Raw genomic sequence first — 22138 nt, 5'->3', positions numbered from 1 at the left:
AGAGCTGGGGCCACTTTATTTTTTTTGCATCATCCAAGCTTTTAGCCCAGTGCCCTACACATAGTATACATTTAATAAATGTATTTATTGATTGTACAATATGATTCCACATATTGCATCTATAGATCACCTTTTGGTCTTAAATTTCTGATTTCTTTTCTCTTTTGTTACCTTTTTTTTTTTAAGTAAAGCAAAGTTTATTTTACATTCTTGTGAGAAGGGCATCCCACCCTTCAAGCAGACAATGGAAGAGAGGAAGCATCTCCTGTGGGCAGGACAGCACTTTTAATCCCTAACGCAAAACTCCCCCTCCCACCACTGATCCTCATCCTCATTGGCTGAGAGGCTTACATTCTAAACTCGAGATCTACCCACGAAATTGAACTTGACCAATAAGTACATAGTTGCCCATATTTGACTGAAATAGGGAGGAGATTGTGTCATGGGAGGATAGCTGGAAGGGGACTCAATTATGCCCTTGAATCAATCCTTCAGGCCTACTCAAACTCTGAAGTAGATGAAGCCTTACTCAATTTTCACAACTGTCTTGAAAGATCTCATCTCATCTCATTCAGTCCCTCCTCTTATTTTGTACACTGAGATCTCTTCAAATTTTTGTAACGTAATTTCACATTCCCTATGAATTCCTCACTTCCTTCTGGTTCCTATTGGCCTTGGGACACTGGCTCCACCCTTGCCCTTTTAACAACATCCATCTAACAGACCCTTCAGCTTTCTCTTCCAACCTGATCATTCCAGATAATGAGTTTTGGACAATTCTGGTTATCAATCGGACCAAACAAGGGATGCAGATAGGGAGTAACACCACTAAGGGCTATAAGGCCAAACCAAAGGAGCTGCTTCCACCAGCTTCCCAAACCAGGACCACCAAGAAGTATTGAACAATGAGGTCCAAGTCTGTACAGGAACATGAGCAAGTTTCCTAATGTTCTTAGGGATTTCTCTTACTAGATTTCCATGTCATCAATTTTTATATAACATGTTGATAAATTTAGTATAGCACAAACTCCCCCTTCCTCAGCCAACAAATAATCCAACACAAATCTGTGTTCTAAAATAGCCTTTCTGGTTCCAGTAGCTTCATTAGCCAAAAGATCTAGTGCCTTAGCCCTATGATTGGTGATAATCTCTACAACTGCTTGAAGCCTAATTATCCTGTTCAACATATATATTTGTTAGGATTACTAGGTGAGAACTCAGATTGTCTCCAGGCTGCTTGTCCAGACCCAATGTTGCCTCTTTTATCCTCCCAGAGAATAGGTGTGGGATAATGCAAGGGCTTCTGGGAAGAAGTACTCCAACCAATGAGCTTGCTCCTCTTATCAAGTCAACCTGAGTTCTCACCTAGTAATCCTAACATCAAGCCCTTGCATTATCCCACACCCATTCTCTGGGAGCATAAAAGAGGCAACATTGGGCCTGGACAAGCAGTCTGGACATGAAGGATGTAGCGAGCTGTCGTCTCCAGAAGCTGCTGGATCGCTCTCTGGGAAGAGATCTGCTGTGTCAACTCAAATCTCTCCGACAGGTTCTTCTTCCTGTAGTGAACCGTTGTCTCCAGGCAGTTGCTGTTAACTCTTGTCCAGAGAAGTGACTTCCCTTCCTGCAGAGAGCCCCGTCAAGCCTGATGTAGTGAAGAGTCTTCTCCTATCTCTGGAGTGGTGTCCTCTTTTATCCTCCCAGAGAATGGGTGTGGGATAATGCAAGGGCTTCTGGAAAGAAGTACTCCAACCAATGAGCTTGCTCCTCTTATCAAGTCAACCTGAGTTCTCACCTTGTCATTGTCCAGACAACCTGAGTTCTCACCTAGTAATCCTAACATATATTGGGGTTCTATATCCCCAACTTCCATGTTGAGCCCAGGTGGCTGGTTCATACTCTTTAACTATTCTTTCTGGAGGCCAGGTGTCACCCCAACCATTTGCATCTCCAGTCTCAGTAATGGAGGCATCTAAGCTCCATTTCCCTCTTCCCAAATCATCATACAACTGAATCCCTAAATATTGGTTTGCCTATTCAGGAAGAAAGAAAATTTTGGCCTTAGTCCAATATAACATATCCCTGTCCAATTAAGAGGTAGGTAAGTATAGGCAGTTAAACCACAGATCCAATAATGACCCTTTAGAGCAGGTTGTTCCCTTGGAAATATGTCTGAACTATTCCTTGTAAAAGGGTAATATTGTTGGTCTTTTGTTATCCTTTAATAGAATGAACATGAGTATCATAAGAAAGTATTTAGTGATTTGCATCCCTTGTCTCTAAAAGGCTATGTCTTTATAGTTGGGGGGGAGGGGAAGGAAGGTTGGAAGAAAAAAAAAAATTAACCTCTGCACAAATGTAACCTGTAAGGTCCATCATCATCTCACATAGCAATTTTCAGGAATGTTGTATTTCATTTAGCCAATAGCTATTCTATTAATTCATAAACTATACTTTGAAAAAAAATAGATAAAAGTGGTAATAAGCAGATAGCTATAATCATCTATTGTGTTGACATCTACTGTGATTTCATTGATGATATACAACTTTTATAACTAAGAATAAGTGAATGGTGCAATGATTTTTTGTCTCACATTTACAGTTCTGCTGTGGCCACCAAGACTATCATGCACCATAGAACTGGTGAATTTATGTAAATTAAGATATTTCCCTATTGATAGTCATTTAGAGTTATCTACAGCATCAAGGAACTTTTTATCTCTAGGAAAGAATGTTGCTTCTTAAATTTTAATATACCTGTCATTATAAAGGTAGCTTCTCTAACATTCCTCCAACATTCAGCCACCTTAATTTAATTGACCCCAACCTCAGCCTGACATTGTCTAATCATTTCTTTTCCATCTATGGAATAATAGCAGGTTTTTAATCCACTCTCTATTCCATAGATTGAGTGGTATGTTGAGATTAGAGTTAGGTTCCAGATCTTTGATTTCTTTGACCTGGGGAACAACTGAATGAGAAAGCCCCCTGTTCTAATGCAAATTGACCCCTTATAACCTTATTTATCTTAGACAATTAACTGAGGCTCTGAGGCATTAAGTGACTTGCCTAGAATCAGACAGAAATCAAGACTTTAACTCAGATTTCCCTGAGTCCCATCCAGCTCTGTGTGATCCTGGACAAGTCATTAACTCTGTTCACCTTAGTTTCCTCATCTGTCCACCAAGCTAGTCTGCTACTCTATGATGTATATTGCAAAGTATTCAAGAAAATTCACTTGAGCAATTACTGGTTTTATCTAGATTCAAGTACCTTTGTTTGGCAAGAGTAAAGTTCACATTTTTTAGGAAGTAAAAATCATTCTTCAATATATAATTATTTTCTTATCAATTATGTTTTTATACTCTACTGATTATCAAGCACTCGTTGCTTAACTTTACATTTAGCTCTGCAGGAACTGTTTTAAATATTATTATTGCAAAGAAAAATCAAAAATCAAAGTGAATTCTTAGTTTCGTACTTGAAGCAAGGGAAGGTGCATTTGCTGAAACAGCAGCCAAGCATTGTGCTATGGAACTAACTCACAGCTTGATACAAAGTCCCTGCTGGGGAGGAAATGTAGGGGAACTGGCAGAGTTTTGCTACATCTGCTCCCTGCTGCTAATAAGCTTTAACCTGTTTCATTCTTATTATGCTTACTGTTTAGATATTTTGCTTCAAAAATTAATTCCTCAGCTAGGAGAACACATGAAAGAGAGTGTGATTTGCAAAGTAGAGCTGCTTAAAAATTAAAAGCTATCAGCAAAGGAGATTAAAGGGTATAATGAATAAAACGGTTACTTAATATCAGTTCCATGATTGAGACTCAGGTGGAAAACCTGGAGTCGGTCTGTTTCCTCTTTCCCTCCCTCCCTCCCTCCCTCCTCTCTCTTTCTCTCTGTCTCTGTCTGTCTCTCTCCTTTCTTCCCTCTCCTCTCTTTTCTCCCTGCATTTCTCTCTCTCTGTCTCTGTCTCTGTCTCTCTCTGTCTCTGTCTCTCTCTGTCTCTCTCTTTCTCTCTCTCTCTCTCTCTGTCTCTCTCTCTCTCTCTTCTCTCTCTCTCTCTCTCTCTCTCTCTCTCTCTCTCTCTCTCTCTCTCTCTCTCTCTCTCTCTCTCTCTCTCTCTCTCTCTCTCTCTCTCTCTCTCTCTCTCTTCTCTCTCTCTCTCTCTCTCTCTCTCTCTCTCTCTCTCTCTCTCTCTCTCTCTCTCTCTCTCTCTCTCTCTCTCTCTCTCTCTCTCTCTCTCTCTCTCTCTCTCTCTCTCTCTCTCTCTCTCTCCTTTCTGTCTGTCTCATGTGTGTGTGTGTATATACACTCATGCATCTACTTTCACAAATGTGTACAGATATAGCAGGAGCAACATAACATGTTCTCCTCAACATTATAATAAATGCCTATTTCTAGGTTTTTTTTAACTAAAGAAAGAGAAATCATAGATACTTTTTCTTTTTAAATTCTTGACCCACTATTGCTTTCATTTCAAGGTTGAAGGAATGCATTAATTTAGCTATGATATATTTAAATATAGATTGATTCTAGTCATTCTTTACCTAAAAAGTTATGTTTCTTTTCAAATAATATAAGCATTAAAGTCTTAAAGAAAGGCTAGTGTTTCAGAAAATTTTGTTTAATTGCTATGGTTTTTTTTATCTTTTGAGTCTCTTGCCTTAATTATTCATTTTACAAGGATATTGTCAGCAAGTTATAATATTGTATCTATGAAATAGTTTGTACTTCTCATGGGAAAATAATGTCTCATTATGACCTGCATTATATTTAATTATCTTAAAGATTGCTATCCACTATTTATTAATGATTTTTCTAAGCAATATAAATGTATATAAATAATTGGTGGTTCTTCAGACTTTTTAAAGACCACAGTGCAATCATTATGTCTCCTAGGTGTAATGGTAAATTGCTTTTGAAGACTTCATTAGTATTAAATAAGAGTAAAAATTGAATCACCTGAAAAAGAGAGGAATTTTTAATATTAGTAAAATATGTAATAATCTTTTTAATTCCTTTCCTTCACAGTAACTCTAAGCAATACATCAATTATTTTATCCATTTTCCCTCTGGGGGATCAGAGGCAGTGAGGAAGGGATGCCTTACCAAGTGCTATGCTAAGATACAATAATAGTAATACTGGAAAAAATTAAATTAGGTATTAATGTTGGCTGGAGTAGTTAACTTACATAGTACTAATGGAGCTAACAAAGTTCATAGCTTTATTTCCATCACAGTACTCATATTAGCCACAGATTGTATTCCTAAAACTGACCAGCCATCTTTCTTATGCATTCCATAATCTTAACAGAAACCAGACAAAAAATCATGAATGAATCCCTGGGAATTTTTTTTTTTTTAAAGCAACACCAGCACCACAAACCATGCCCTTCTGATTGAAGTAAAAAGTTCTGGACAGCTTTATCATCATGATTTACTCATGAGCAAGCTATCATATGAATAAATTCATTGGCAAGAAATCATTATTCTCTCATTAATGACCAGGTATTTATTGTTAACAATGTATGGGGCATTGTACTAGGCACTAGGAATACAACAAAAACAAAAACAAAATGTTCCCTACCCTCAAGAAACTTCCATTTAGTATATAAGCTAAATTAATTAAAGTGGTTAAAATATATATATATAAATTCAATGCTAAGTGATTTCTGGGGTTGGGAGAAGTCATTAGTCACTAGCGGGGAAGAGGTGGATCCCCTTGTTGGAGGGGACACTGGAACTGCAGGGCAGCTAAGATAAAAGGGAGTGTGAAACTGCATTTGGAGAGAGGGGACAACCTATGCAAAGACACAGACACAGGAGAGGGAATGTTTTTTTATGGGGAAAAGCAAGTAGGTTAATTTGGCTTGAAAACAGAATGTGTAGAATAATATGTAATAAGCTAGGAAAGGTAGGTTGGATCTATCTTGTGAAGAGCTTTCTTCGCCAAGCAGGGGAGTTTGTATTTTATCCTACAGGCAAGAGGGATATGCTGTTCTTCAAATGAAAGGCAGATTTATTCGATCACTAACAAAAATACCCATGAAAAGTTCTACTTCATTATTTTTTAATGATATTCTGACAAACTTTCTGCAGAGAAAATCAGACTACTCAAGGAAAATGTACATACTTACCAGTTAATGTCAATTTTACATAATCAGGAGCAGCTGTGTAATTAGGAAAGATGGAAATAGCCCAAGAATGGGTCTCTCTTTACTCATTTCTTACTACCACCACACACAGTAGTGTAAACAAGTATGAAGAAGTCACATTAAAATAGCTGCTCCCTCATTAATAACTGAATACATTAACTCACAAACCTATGTTAATCCTTTCTGGTTTATCATCTATGTTGTTTTTAGAAAAAAGCTCTTAAAGGATGGTTCTTTTTTTTCTGGGTGCCACTATAAGAGTGCTTTCCTGTAATGTGCTGTTGTTTCCAGAAACTGTTGATTGCTCTCTGGGAGGAGATCTGCTGTGTCAACTCAAATCTTGCTGTCAACTCTGGCCTACAGCAGAGACTCTTCTTCCTCCAGAGAGCCGCCTCAAGTCTGGCCCAGACAAGACTCTCCATCTCTTGAGAGCCGTCCTCTTTTATCCTCTCAGAGAATGGGCGTGGGATAACACAAGGGCTTCTGGGAAAAATTACTTCAACCAATGAACTTGCTCCTCCTAAGCATGCAAGCTCCTCCCCAGGAGTTCACAGGTAAAACTCCCAGTAAAGGCCGGAACTAGACTTAGCACTTAGTAAGAACCTAATATCTCATTATCTCATTAGCACTTAGTAAGAACCTAACACTTTTCTATTGAGCTTATATCTTTTTATATCTTAAGTCTTATTTTAGAAGCATCTTTTCAAAATTTGTTGAATTTTATCAATTTCTTTAGGTATATCTTAGATCTGAAAGTATATTACATCAATACAGGTTGTGACTTTGGAATTTGAACAGAAATTTAGAATTTTTTTCTCTTAATGCCAGCTCTTGCTAGGCATATTAAAGCCTTAATTTTATGAAATTAAAATGGTGAAAATTAAGCCCACTGAGAAAATTTGAGTTAACAGTGATTTCCTAAGTTGGTGTAGTAGCATAAATTGCCAAATAACATACTAATGTTTTTGACCTTATGAATGTATCTTTAAGCCAAGTAACTCATTACCATAACCAAATTGCTTAAAAAGAAACATGTACATTGTAATATTCTTACTTAGTACTCACAGAGCTTTTTTGCCCCTTCTGCTTTAAGCAAGTTGTCCCAGGGAGGGGAAAAATCAGGATGATCCAAGACAAGTAAAGATAGAGAGGATGTACAATTACGGTAGATCATTGTTATTTAGATTTTTGTCATATCTGACTCTTTAGGTTTTCTTGGCAGAAATACACCACAATCCTTCTAGTCACCCAAGTCTATAATTCACCACAGTGTTGCCCCAACTCTTTAAGTGTGATTCATTCCATACATCTAATTAGTTACAAAGTCTTGTCCTTTCTTATGCCACAGTATCTCTCACAACCATACCCTCTATCTTTCCACATAGCCACCACCTTGGTTCATACCCTGATCATTTAAGGTGATTAGCTTTCTAATTGGTCTCTCAGTCTCAAATATCTTCCTTCCTTAATCCATCCATTCATCTACCAAAGCAATTTTCCTAAGACTGAAGTCTGAACATGGTGCCTTCATATAAATGAATTCCATTGGCTCACTATTACATCTTGGATTAAGTACAAACTTCTCCATTCGATATTAAGGATATTCACAACCTGGCTCCAACTTACTATTTCTCTAGCCTTATTATACATTTATACATTCAACAAATTCACAAAATTGCCTTTCTTGTAGTTCCTGACCTAATATTTCTATCTCCATGTTCTTGCATAAGCTGCCCTCATGCAAAAGTGCCTAGAGTGTACTCCTTCCTCATTTCAACCTCTTAGAATTTCTACTTTACTTCAAAGCTCAGCTCAAGTATTATCTTTTTGAGGCACCTTTCTTGATCCCTACAATTACTTATGCCTTCTCCCCACAAAATTACCTGGTATTTATTTCACATATGGTAATACAGGTACATGTCTCCACAGATGGAATCTAAACTTCCTGAAGGCAGAGACTGTTTCTTTTTTGTCTTTGTATTCCCAGCACTTTAATCTTTGGCACAGAGTACCCAATAAATGTATATTTATTGACTATTATTAATTGAATGATAATAAGAGTCTAAAAAGCACCATAGACATCAGACATTTGAATCACTTGCCAAGTGAAGAGCTATGACGACCAAGAGAAACACAAGTTTAGAATATAATTCGAATTATAGAGCAGAGCAGAACTAGGAGATCATTATACCCAACAACAGCAAGATTATACAGTGATCAGTTCTGATGGATGTGGCTCTCTTAAACATTGAGATGATTCAGGCCAGCTCCAATGGTCTTGTGATCCAAGAGAGCCATCTGCATCCAGAGAAAGGACTGTGGGAACTGTGTGTGGATCACAACATAACATTTTCACTCTTTGCTGTTGTTTGCTTGCATTTTGTTTTCTTTTTTTTTTTTCCTTTTTGATCTGATTTTTCTTGTACAGTATGATATTTGTGGAAATATGTATAGAAGAATTGCACATGTTTAACATATATTGGATTAACTTGCCCTCTAGGGGAGGGGGTGGAGGGAAGGGAGGGAAAAAATTTACAACACTAGGGTGAATGTTGAAAATTATCCATGTATATGTTTTGAAAATAAAAAGCTTTAATTAAAAAGAATATAATTAATTAATAAAATCTCATAGAAAAAAAGATGAGGAAAGATTATGTACCATATTGCCTCAGAAAGAAAAGCAATGACAGTTTACTGAGAAATCTAAGCAAAGATATCCCTAGAATATTAAAGGATGATACTGTAAGGAATACAAGAAAAAGAAGAAAGATAAAGAAGATCTGCAGATATTTTTATAATACCATTTTTTTACCATCTTGAACAATGAAACTAGATTCTAACATCATAGATCTGAATGTATTTTCATTGTAGAAGAAAAAAGGAAATGAGATAGGGAAAGCAACTTGATTTAAAAAAAAAAAAAAAAAAAACCAGAGAGCTAAAATGAAAACCACCCAATTGTAAGCACACTGGGGGATTGATTCAAGGGTATCTGAAGGATAGTAAAAGACAAAGGCAATAAAAAATCTTGGACCTTATTGAGATAAAAAATACAATCAAGACAGCATCAACAATTACCAACCTGAAAGCCTAATTTTTCCATCTATATGCATTTTTACCTATACATTAAGGGCATCATGATAATGATATTTGGGAATAGATGGGCTTTTTACAAGAAAGCACATCTTTACCATCATACACCCTACTTAACTATGTAGATAATACAATATAACATTTTGTTTATTCACTATTAAAAAAACCTGATTTCTGCCTTTGTTAGATTTGTTGGAACAAAATGTTGACCTTTTAGCAAGTGATCTCTAGTGTATTCATCAAAATTTTACAAGTTTCCTTGAAAGATATAATAGATATAGCTGTTCAATGACCTTTTAAAATTAATATCAGACAAGGCATAAAAGAGGGATAAATATGCTTGTCAAAGGTATTTGCTACTCCAATGGAAACCTAGCACAGAATCCAAGTTAAGGAGGGATTTTCCATAAATAGTGATGTTCTTCAGAAGCTCCTACTTGTGGATGACTGCAGGCTGTATCAAGTTTCAAAACACAAAGACTCCTAGATGAAATCCATAAGCATTCAAAAAAGTTTATCTTATTCATCCACACTGCAAAACAGAAATGAATGAATAATGCCTGTTGACTAGATTATTATAGAGGTAGAAAAGCTATAGGATTCATACATCTCTGTGTATAAATTATCCATATACTATATCTTGAGTTGTACCCAGAATTAAACATAAAAAAGAGTAGGTTAGGCTCCCTTTGGAAACATGCAAAGCTCATTTAATGATCCTGCATTTTTCCTGAAATAAAGCTCCATGTTTTAAATACAGTATATTCTTCTACATGGTATAACTGTGTGTTGTGGAACCTATAGTCTCCAAAGAGTTAAAATTAACATCTCTCAGAAAGTAATAGGCACATGGAAGATATAATCTATAACAAATAGCAAACTAAGAGAAAGAGAAGAGAATATCATTTATGAAGCATCTAGTACATGCCAGACATTGCACTAAACACTTTCTAATTATTATATCTTTTGGTCCTCATAGCAGCCCTGTGAGCTAAGGGCTATAAATTATTATCCCCATTTTGCATTTGAGGAAACTAAGGCAAACAGTTTAAGTGATATGCTTGGGGTCATCCAGCTAGGAAATTCTTGAGGCTAATTTTGAACTCAAGCCTGGAATCATCTAGTTACTTCCAGAACTGAAATAAAATATGCCGTCAAAGAAATGTATGATCAAAATAAAAGATGCACTAGTCACATGGCGAGATTGTAGGATAATTTATGGGTAGCTCATGTGCTACACAGCTATCAACTGAAATCACTGCTTTAACCTGATTTATTAAGCACTACCTATCATATTGGTGCTAAATGATGGGGATACAAAGAAAGGCAAAAACAGTCCTTAACGTCAAGGAACTCATACTCAGATGATAAAAGTTGCATGCAAAGGACTATGTGTGAACAAAATATATTTAGGCTTATTTGAAGATAATCCCAAAGCATTATCATTAAGGGGGACCAGGAAAGACTTCTTGTAGAAGATAAGATTTTAGCTGGTGCTTGGAGAAAGCAAGGAGGCAGAGATATGGAAGAGCAGCATTCATAGACAGGGAGGTACCTAACCCATTGGATGAACTTCCCTTCCCTGCCACATCCTCATAGCAAACTTATTGGAGAATAAGGACAAGATTTGCATGGTTTGGGGATGAATGAATGGACTTTAGTTACCCACTACTGGAGTGAACGTCCTTGTTGATTTTTTTTTTAATCTAAGGGTAGCTGGATGGCACAGTAGATAGAACAGCAACCCTGGAGTCACAAAGATCTGAGTTCAAATCCGGTCTCAAACACTTAACACTTCCTAGCTGTGTGACCCTGGGCAAGTTACTTAACCCCAGTTGCCTTGCCAAAGGAAAAAAATTATTGGAGTACTTACATATTCTTGCAGTTATACAATATGACTAAAAATTGTAAAATAATAAAGTTTCTGAAGAATTGAATTTGAAGACAGTGGAGAGATATACATGTTGGATATATAACAAACTACCAAGCAGGAATTTCTTTTAAAAAAATATTGTAAAGGTTGTCATCAAAAAACTGTATGACCAAAAAGGAGGCTAGACATTCAGTAAGAGCATGAGATAGATAGATTGCATGTGTGCTCCAAATTATCAAAGAAATATCAAATGCAGGAGAGGAAGATCCTCAGTATATTGATTTGGTCTTATCTCTGTAAAAGAGTTGGACGATATGGGCACCTTGTATGTGTTCTTATCTGTTCTTTCAGGGGTAATACCCATATCTGTAATATCACAAATCATCTACATAAAGAGAATTATAGAATTTTAAAATAGGGAAAAGATTTTATCTTAGGCCCAAAAAAAGCTGTATAGTCTAAACTGTCCCCAAAAAAGGAATTCCCACAAAAGATAACTAACAAATGATTATTTTGCCTCTATTTGATGTCATACGATGAGGTGTGATTAATCATTAATTTCCTAGCAAAGCAGGATTGAGTTCCAAATACAATTTGAATATCCCGCTTAAATTCTAAAATGACTATATCTATCATAAATGTCATATATGGCATATAATTTATGACTAGGTAATATCACCAATAACATCTGCCTGCCAATAACTAATTGATACAGTGAAATAATTATGCCCACTTACCTATTAGGCTATTCCGGAATTTCCAACCTAGTTTATTGCTTATTTCTCATACCCCTACAGGTCTTAGTTAAACATATTCCCAGTAATTCAATTAATATAAACTTTCCAATTCCATAAATGTGTTAATTTCCCTATGTCAGTAGACCAACCTCATCTTTATCCTAGATAATGCTTCATCCTACCTCATTTCCTTAGCATCTTCTTGTCACTCTTACCATCCATCCATTTCAATTGCATTGTTTCCAGAACTTCCTCTTTCTATATATGTTTTAAAACTGATTAAACCACCTTTCACTGACGGGGTTCGTGAATCCTCCATTCTTAAACCAACACCAAAGATATTCCAACAATTGTTATGATAGTGGTTGAAAAATCAAATTTAGATAGATGCATTTGGAAGCCCCCAAATTATTGGGGAGATAATGTGAGAAAGGTTATTGAGGGAATGAGTGGTGTTAGAAGAATGTGAAAATATTGGGCATTATACTGGAAACAGCTCTAGATTTTTCTCCCTTTCTTTCGTGTTTTAAATGAATAAAAATCCCTCAATTCTATAGAAATGACAGCACTTTTCTTGAGAGTAAATTGGAGACTTTGTTGTCTTAAAAGTTTCTGAAAAGCACAATAATAGGCAATAGGAGATATAGCCAATCTTTAATAGTTCCATCACTGTACACAGTATCTCAAGTTTTCAAAGAAAATAGTATTCTCTGAGAATAGGGGGGCTATGTGACGTTCTATATGTAGTCATTCTCTCTGAGTGCTTATCATTTATTGTCTGAAAATACACTTTATCTTAACGTTAAAGCCCTTGTTTTTCTTCCCATAGACAAAATGGCAGCTAAAGGCATGCAGAAATATAAAGTAATTGATTTAACAACCTTGGTCAGGGAGAACAATGAAGGAAAGTTTGTCTCAGTGTTTGATTTGACCTGAGAGAGAGTCTCTAGACTTATTTTCTAAACAGGACCTCAACACCTGGGGCCAGCAAAGTGGCCTTTAAGCTTGAATGAGCAAGGTGGTTTTTTTATTATTTCCCCTAGTGCAAAACTCCAGTATTTCATCTTTTCAAACTCTTTTACAGCACTCAGTGCAGAATTATATTGACAAGGGTAGAATTTATCTCCTGAAGGAGAATACTATGCTTCTGTTAAGTGCTAATATAACATTTATGTGTTGGTACCTTAATAACAGCCCCAGCTTACCTAATGAAAGTACTGAAAGCAAACAGTACTCTGTGAGATTTTATTATGACTGAAGTGACTGCAATTTGAGGCCAATTATCCCTATTTTTGTTCCCATATCAAAAACAGAGATGCTAAAGCAATTGCTACATGTTTGGTGTGGAATTAGGTTCCACTATCGTTAATCTACAAGTAAGTGCATTTTTCATGTAAACAGCTCGCGAGGGTCAGGCAGAAGAGCTGTTTCTGTGAAAAATGCTTGTCAATAACTTTGTGAGTGAATTTTGAAATAAAGTGCCTGTAACCTGTCATTATTCCTTCCTCTCAAAGTCGAGAGTAAGTGGATGAAAATTGAGCATGTGAATTGAAAGCAGGGTGAGTGTTATGGCCTTATCGACTTGAGGTAAAATGACTGTTTTAACTTGTTATTATTTTTCCATTCAAAGGTCAGGCAATGTGCAGTATTCCCAGTATAGACTGCAGTGTAAGCAAATTGGTATACAAAAAGGCTATTACCCACACTCACAAAGCAGAGGAAAATATAAGTCACAAATATCGAGTGGACTTGTAATCTCTGAGAAAAAAGAAAACACCCAACATAGTTCTGAAAAAGAATAGTTATAGGACGGTAACCATAAGCCATCAAAAAAGGAGAAAATATAAACCTGTTTAAATTAAGGTACATGTGTGCAGAATAGCATAGGTAAAGCTAGCTCTTTTTTGTGACCATTTTACCAAAAATATATATAAAGTCTACTTATACTCTGAAGGAATGAATTATAAGAACATACTTTCTCTGGGGGAACACATATTCAACATGTATTATAGAGCATGTCACTCTGAAAAATCAGATATGTTGCTTGGAGTAAAATTCTCCAAATTTCATAGTTGAAATTTTCCATCTTTGGAGAATAGATTAAGTGAAAGTTATCATCTGCCATATTTATAAATGTATCCAATGAGGTGATTTTTTTTTCAAAATTGGAATATTGCTGCAGTTATCTTTTTCACCAAGAGAAAAGAAATCAGCAAAACTCCCAAACATCAAAATCCCCAAAAATGTTTTCTATATTTGGCTTCCACTTTTAAAAAGGACTTAATAATCTGAAAATTTTTAAGTTTTTCAAGAAAACTTTCTCACTTACAAAAATAATCTGAGATCTATGGAATTTAGGATAGTTTTCCTATTATTTAGGTGCAATACCTCCAGAAGAATATGTTCAGTACTTTCAATACAAAGAGGTTGTGTTGCCATATTTGGAGTTATGTTGGTAAAGAAAAATTTTTTTAAATCCTCCTATGACATTTCTCAGTAAATTATAAAACATATAAAGATGTTAGTTCTTTTAACTGAAACAAATTCTTCATGGCTTCAGAATAACAATTGTGTTTTTTACATTTCTCCTACACAAACATAAAATAATAGGAACATATCAACTGAAAGTTCTGTTTTTACTATTAGTTTAGTCAGTCAGATCCCTACCTGGTCCATTTTGTTATGCCTCCAAGCCATTCCACATAGACATACCACCAGGTATATGAATGGGCTAACACAAATCCATCATTACTGAGAGGGAAGAGAGGGAAGTAGATATTTAAAGTATAGAGTCTTATTGGCAGTAGTTCCGATAGTACACCCAAGACCATGCATTTTACAGGATAAACACCACTGTTGTCAAATGGGAGAATGTCTGTGAAAGCACCAGAAACTCCACAGCATCAGATATATAAATGTAATTATTTGGTCATGTCATGGACATGACCCAAGATTTTCAAAAATTGTGTCATACCCCTTGAGGGCAAGCTGTGGCAGGTCCTACTGAATCTGAAAGATTTTAGCAGTAGTCCCAATGACTACTGTGTTTCTGTCATGCTAGAATGGGCCTTATCAAAAAGAAAGTGGCTTAGGACCACCAAGTAGTGATTGGTAGGTCAAAAAGGGAGAGGAAGAGTTAGCAATAGCAATTGATCTGTTAAAAGTACAAAATGGCTTTTACTTCTATGTGGTCTTAAGACCTAAAGAGTATCCTTCAATAGTGGTGCTACTCAAAATGTGAAGAAAGAGCAAAGGGTACTACTAAGCTATTTTTAGTATTACTTTAACTATTAATATATGTTCTCTGTTTAACAACCAAGGAGTTAATATATTACTACAAGAACTGAACCATATCCATAAAGATAGTCTCAGTAAAAAATGACACCAGAAGGTATTATCTTGATGTTTAATGCAAAGCAAAAATCTTTCTGAAAGACAAAAATAGAGAAGATGAGCAGTTATTTCTGGCAAGTGGACAAATTTATAATTACCTGGAATGACAGCTGCTCTGTGTGAGACATGATCCAACAGACCAAATCACTATTAATAACATATTGCAATCTTAAGTCTTATTGGTATACATATGACTGTATTAAGCTATTTTTATATACATAAGTATCTGTTTATATATTTACATATGTTTCATTATTAATATGCATAATGTTTACACCTATAATCTTGTCTCCTCTGAAATATAAACAGTAGCAAAGTAGTTAGATGATCTTTTATAAAACAAAGAGAAAAAATTGAATAAAACCATGGAAAAAATAATTTCCAGCTGTTCAGAATATAAATACCTACACTTAAAGTATGAAGAACTGGTGATATGTTCATATGTAGTAGTAGCCATATGTAGTTCTTATGTAGATGGACTTTAGTGAATATTATAAATTATGAATATCTAGGCTATTGAGTACACTGATGTAATGAATGAGCTAATGTTTGTTTATGTTATCAGCAAAGCAGAAATACCAAATGTGTGTCCTCAGTTTCAACATGTTTTCAAATTTCTTTGCTTATATTAAGAGTTTTGGAAGACTTGGGACATCCATTCAAAAACTGAGATTCTGTCTGTACTGATTATTTTTAGGAAGAAGACTATGAGACCCATGGCATCATCAGTGAGACCAATGGGATCCTGGTAATTGTGGTAGTGCCCCGTCTTCCTAGAGATTCTGCAATTGAATGGCATGTTATTGCAGTGATGGATGAGCCACTTCAAAGAAAGCATTTTGTATTGGAGAAGAAGTCTGAGGGTTGTCTAATTGAGTGTGAAGCTGTCGAATCCATTTCTACTTCCTGTGTCTCCATCTCCATTTCCCTGAGATGGATGTCATCCTCTGTTTCTTTGCCTGATTTAAACCAAGTTCTTCAAGATTTGGTGGCTGTGTTCTTGCAGGCAATGGGGAGACTATCTGGAGACAAAGGGCTAGTACCTCTCTGCTTCAGGATTTTCTATAAGAAAGACTACATCGACATCACAGCTTTTCATCCAGGTATGGTAACTGGGAAAAGGGAGTGAATGACATGTATGTGTGTGCATGAATGATTAATTTTAACATATAGTCTATATAGCAACATCACAAAGAATGAACATATCACAGAACAGAAGTCTGCCATTTATTTATTCAAAGTATTGATCTACAGAAGAGTTTTATATTTCCTATAAGGCCATCTATAATCAAAGGCCATTTTGATAAGGGCCCTTTATCCAAATTTATGTTTTGTTGTAGATAAACTATACAATCAGAAGAGACAGTACATTTAGCCAGTAAATGGTATGATGATTTATCATTTTAATTCAATTCAACTAATTTTTATTATATATGCTGTTCGGGGTACTGACATTTTAAAAATTAAGAAAGACAGTCTCCCATCCCCAACGATAATAGTTCACACTTTCAGTGAAAGATTTTTTATTATCACTGGGCCAATTTCATGTGAGGAGTACAAGTTGACTAAAATGGATTCAGACTTTTCCATTCTAATGTCATCTAACATTCCTATAAAGAAAAAACCTTCTTCACACCAAACTCCCCCACATGGGTTTTTATTATGTAACTCTTGTCACAACTCTTGTCACATTCCTGAAAAACTATGTAAATCAAATTATTTATAAATGCTCTAGGGAGAACATGTTACTTGAATCCTTTGATAATGCAAAGGATCCTAAAGGAAAGTGCAGAAGCATAGGCTAATGTATTTGTTGTGTACTGATTTGAATATATTGAGTTTGAATATTTTGTTTGAATATATTCAGTTGTTTGAAACAGGCTTCATCTTTTTTTTTTTTAACTTGAAAGGCAAAATCCAATCATTGGTACATTGTGAATTGGAAATCTGGGTAGAATAATAACAGGACCCTGTAATTTAAACTTTTCAAAACACTTTGACATATATTATCTCGCTTAATGTGCACAATAACCCTAGGAAATAGATTAGAAATGGTGGTATTAGGCCTAAAAAGGTACAAGAAGAATTTAAGATAATTTTTCCCAATATAATATAACTAGATCTAGAGCCCAAGCTTTCTGACCACTAATCCAGAACTTTTTTACTTTGTCATCACCACTGCAAATCCAAACTGAAAATAGACACATGGATAATACACAGATAGTGATTCTTTGTGTATGCCATTGGAAATGTTGAACTAGGATAAGAAACTGCACTAATAATTTCAATATTTAATTTGCCTGAGGTTTCTGTATGGTATTTGTTTTGTTTTGTTTTGGGGGGAGTGAGGGTATAGAGTTTTTTGCAATATGGCATAGTTGAGTATTTTGGTAGACAGTTTATTAGAAGCAGCCTGGTATAGTGGGATAGAGTACTAGGTAGACCTTAAATCAGTAAAATGGAAATTCAGATGTAGTCTCTGGCACTTATTAGCTTTGTACTGGTTCTGGCAATCCCCCAGAATTTATCTGTAAGTAATCTTATCTATAATCTTATCTATACAGACCAGTTATCATCTACTTTAAGTGAATGAAAGTTCTCTTTACTACTGGAGAAATCAGCTTTTGTAAGCTAAAACCCAAAATAGTCTTAAAGTACCACGTATGACAGTTTTGGATGGAAAGAAACATATTAAACATAAGTGTTTTTCACTAATCAGATTTTATTTTCTTTATCTCTAAAATAAGTGTAGTTATATTTCTTTTACCTGCATACATGTTGAGGAAGGGGGAGGAAGAAGAGGTCAGATCTTTGCTTTCATTAGCATAGAGAATTCCAGTGAGAAAACCCTCAACCAATTTTGTTATTGTTCAGTCTTTTCAGGTGCATTTGGCCTTTTGTAATCCCATTTGGAGTTTCCTTGGCAGAGATCCTAGAGTGATTTGTCATTTTCTTCTCCAGCTCATTTTACAGATGAGAAAACTGAGGCAACAGGGTTATACTGCTAGTAAGTGCTTGAGGATGGTTTTGAGCTTTGATCTTCCTAAATGTAGGTCCAGCACTCTATCTGCTGAATGAGGGAGCTTCTTTCCTTTCAACCAATGCAAATCAGATTTCTAGGCCTAAGATGTTAAGTGATTTGTTCAGGGTCAGTATGTGTCAGAGACTGTACTTGAACTCACTTCTTTCTGACTGGAATCAAGCTCTATCTATTGTGTGTACTGTGTGCACATATATATATATATATACATATATATATATATGTATATAATATATATGCAAGGATGTGGACAAGACATTCTCACATGTTCATGGATATTATTGAAACAACAACTGGGGGCAGCTAGGTGGCTCAGTGGATGGAGCACCAGCTCTGAAGTCAGGAGGACCCGAGTTCAAATTTGATCTCAGACACTTAACATTTCCTGGCTGTGTGACCCTGGGCAAGTCACTTAACCCTAGCCTGGGGGGCGGGGGGAGAAAGAAACAACAACTGATCCATATTAATTATCTGATATAAGTGTTAGCTCTCTAAGATTTTTAGTGTCTTATTTTCTCTCATTTAACCTAAAGCAATATTCGAAGGAAATTCAACTTGACATTGTTTAATAGATTTGAAATACAAGAATAGAAAGCAATGAAAATGTGGCATAGAAACAAGCTTTTCTAATTCAGGAAGGAAGGAAGGAGCATACAGCCTGACAGAATGTTGTTATTTTACTCTGACTTGTTTTAAGGGGAAAAAGCAACCTGATAAAATATATTTGTTTGGAATTCGCAGACTTGATCGATGATGTTCCACAGATTTTATAATATTTTGAATAAATTATGCTTGTTTTGTTTAAAAGAAAATTTGCAGGGCTTAAATACTGTAGTTATATGGAGGCTGGGAGGAACTGTGCTGAACTGCATGTTGTACTAATGGCATTGGGTGCAGAGTGAGTCATCATGGTTTTTATTTATTCATTCATTCTTAGATCCTTTTAAAATTCTCAGAGGCCCTAATGACCATTGTCATTATCATCAGTGAGACATACTTTCTGTTGAAAAGGCAATAGGCATTAACTTTAAAGGCAGTACTAAGTTATCAGTAAAGAGGACTTGAAAAAGAGCAGCATCCATATTTCTGGCTGCAACACACAGAAAGGTGACAAAGGAGGTGTCAGGCAAGCTTTTCCAAAAAGTTTGCGACTTTATCTATGTGCTTCTCCAAAGTGGCTATCTACGAGATATTTAAAGAATGAGCCGGTTTCCATGCATCAGTTTGATATCAAGAGGTGAAGTTATCAGGAGTATGTTTAAATGTTCTATTAATGGATGACTTCCATGTGGATACTTAATTGTGTCAGCTACCTAAAGACTTCTTCCCAAATGAAGGTGTAAACTAGCAGTTAGATGGCATTTGAAAAGCCAAGAAAGCCAGTGGGAATACTGATTCTGCATTCTCCCTCTGTTTTATTCTGATCTTTAACCTTTGTCATTCTAAAGTCAGAACTCATCAGACATTGGTAGGAATAGCCATCTCTTTCTATAACCTTCACTCTCCCATAGCTATACCTCTACTTAGCCAGTGGAGAGATGCTGTTGGAAGAAATTAGTGGGAGGGGAGTAAAGCCCATAAAATCTTTCCCTCCCCTCCCCACCCCATATTGTGGAGAGCCTAGGAATCAGAATTCCACAAAAAGAATGCTTTGGATTTTTTTTTCTTTATCATGCTATTTTTAAATGGACAGATCTTGATTTAACCAAAAGTTTATAATCATCATGTGTATATACATAAATATGCACATATATGTGCATATATGCATATATATATAATATTATTCACTAGTGTTATAGCTAATTAGGGTGGCCTCTTGATCTGAAATTTATACTAACTTAAGAGTTTATAGAAACACAGCTTCTTCTGACACTGATTCCTAATTTGATTCCAATGTCATGTTTTCCACTGGCTCCTTAGTGATCTCTCTCTCTCTCTCTCTCTCTCTCTCTCTCTCTCTCTCTCTCTCTCTCTCTCTCTCTCTCTCTCTCTTTTTCTGAGGCATTTGGGATTAAGTGACTTGTTCAGGGTCACACAGCTAGAAAGTGTTAAGTATCTCAGGTCACACTTGAACTCAGGTCCTCCTGACTTCAGGGCTGGGGCTCTATCCACTGCACCATCTAGCTGCCCCAGTGATTTCTCATAGAGCAGAAAATATTTTTCTCTTTCCTGCAGTCTTTTTCTTTTACTAACTTTTAAAAAATGAAGTTATTTCCTTTCCCTCTTGCCTTTTTTTTTGTCATCTGCATTCAAAAAGGTAGCAGCTGTACACATGTCCTTCTCTGTCTATATGGACCATTCTTATTTGAGATGTAGTAGTTAAAAGTGAACTTTTTGAGAAAGTTTAGGGAAAATGCTCTGCAATTTGCCTTTTTTTTTGAAAAAGTCTTTTTGGCATGATCTTCAACAATGAGGTTAAAGCATCATTCACTTTCTTTAGAGACATTTAATAAAGTATAAGAATACAGCATATAAGTATATTCTTCCTCAATGTTCTCTCAGCATAAGGTACTGTGGTGCTTCAGGACTTTGTTTATGACAATTAAATTTAATAATAATGCAGCACTTTAAGGTTTACAAAGCCCTGTATGTTCATTAATTCATATAATTCTTACAATAGTTCTATGAAAGAGATTAACTTTCAGATATGGATTGGAGCAGATGACCCTTAAGGTCCATTCCAACGCTGTGATTTTTTGAGTGTGGGTGACCACTATTTACTATTAAAAGAAACAAAAAAAGTCACGAAGAGAAACCAGTTCAGAGATAAATGTTAGTTCCACTTTGGATAAGTTATCCAAAATTTGAAGAAGCTAAGGCAGCAAACAATAATGCATTCAAGTAGAGATATCCACCAAGCATGTGGAAATAAAGGAGAGTAAAAAAGTTAAAAATATAGATCTGGGAGTCATCACCATAAAATTGATCATCCAAGCTTGGGCACAATGTAAAGAGTTGGAGAATTTGGGTTCAAATCCTACCTTGCCATTCAGGCAATTTACTTAGCCCTCCTAGAGCTCAATTTCCTTGACTACAAAATGAGGAAATTGAACTAGAGGGCCTCTCAAATCCCTTCCAGTTCTAAATATATTTTAAGTAGGTAAAATCACCAAAGGAAAAAAAATGAAGAGAAAAAAGAAAAGTAAGAAATGTTGTCTTTGAAACAACAAATGTGGATGCAATTTGGCGCTGCAGATAAGTCAGCAAGGAGACAGTATACTATAGGACAGAAATTAATTATTTGGGTCTCAGTATACAATGCTTATGTGATTTGGGATTGTGAAAGCCAAATAGACCTCAGTGTTACTTGTATCACTGAATCCTCTGTCCTACCAGAGATATGATATATGATCCAAAAAAAAAAAAAAAAAAAATCTCTTCCCTCACAGAATCATGACAAGTCTCCATGGATAATTCAAATGGTTTGTTCCTACTAAAGTGAACCATATACAAGGAGGAAATATTTGTCACATCTCCCAGAAACTTGTTGTATACATGTTTCATAGGATGAAAGTGTTAGACTCAGGCCCAGGCTGGATTTGAGGGCATTTTGTATGGGAGAGGTACTAATAGTCTTAAATATAAATCTTTAAAAAGAAAAGTAGAAATATACCCTTTCGGTGTACCTACACTCTTATCCACATTACTGATATGCCCTGATTTAAAGAAAATGTTGTATGACCAACTTATCAAACAATAAATTAGAGGGTGATTATTCTATTACAAAAATATTTGCCACAGGATTTCTTGAAATAGAAAGCTGCCTAATAGATTTAAAGGAATGATTTTGACCAAAATCCAACTTACATTCAGGTTTTAAGATCTATCTATTCTTTCTGAGAGCA

General features: G+C 35.6%; 1 protein-coding gene across 2 annotated transcripts in view; it reads left to right on the top strand.

The window, feature by feature from the left end:
- DPH6 (diphthamine biosynthesis 6) overlaps positions 1-22138 on the top strand; it is a 454085-nt gene that overhangs the window by 377968 nt on the left and 53979 nt on the right. For both annotated transcript variants that reach the window (XM_074289213.1, XM_074289214.1), the window contains exon 14: positions 15951-16356. In XM_074289213.1, coding sequence (XP_074145314.1) covers positions 15951-16356 — 406 coding nt within the window. The remainder of the gene's footprint in view (positions 1-15950; positions 16357-22138) is intronic.

Source organism: Sminthopsis crassicaudata, chromosome 2 (assembly GCF_048593235.1).
Source record: "Sminthopsis crassicaudata isolate SCR6 chromosome 2, ASM4859323v1, whole genome shotgun sequence".
NCBI classification, from domain to species: domain Eukaryota; kingdom Metazoa; phylum Chordata; class Mammalia; order Dasyuromorphia; family Dasyuridae; genus Sminthopsis; species Sminthopsis crassicaudata.
This window is presented reverse-complemented; position numbering and strand designations above follow the sequence as displayed.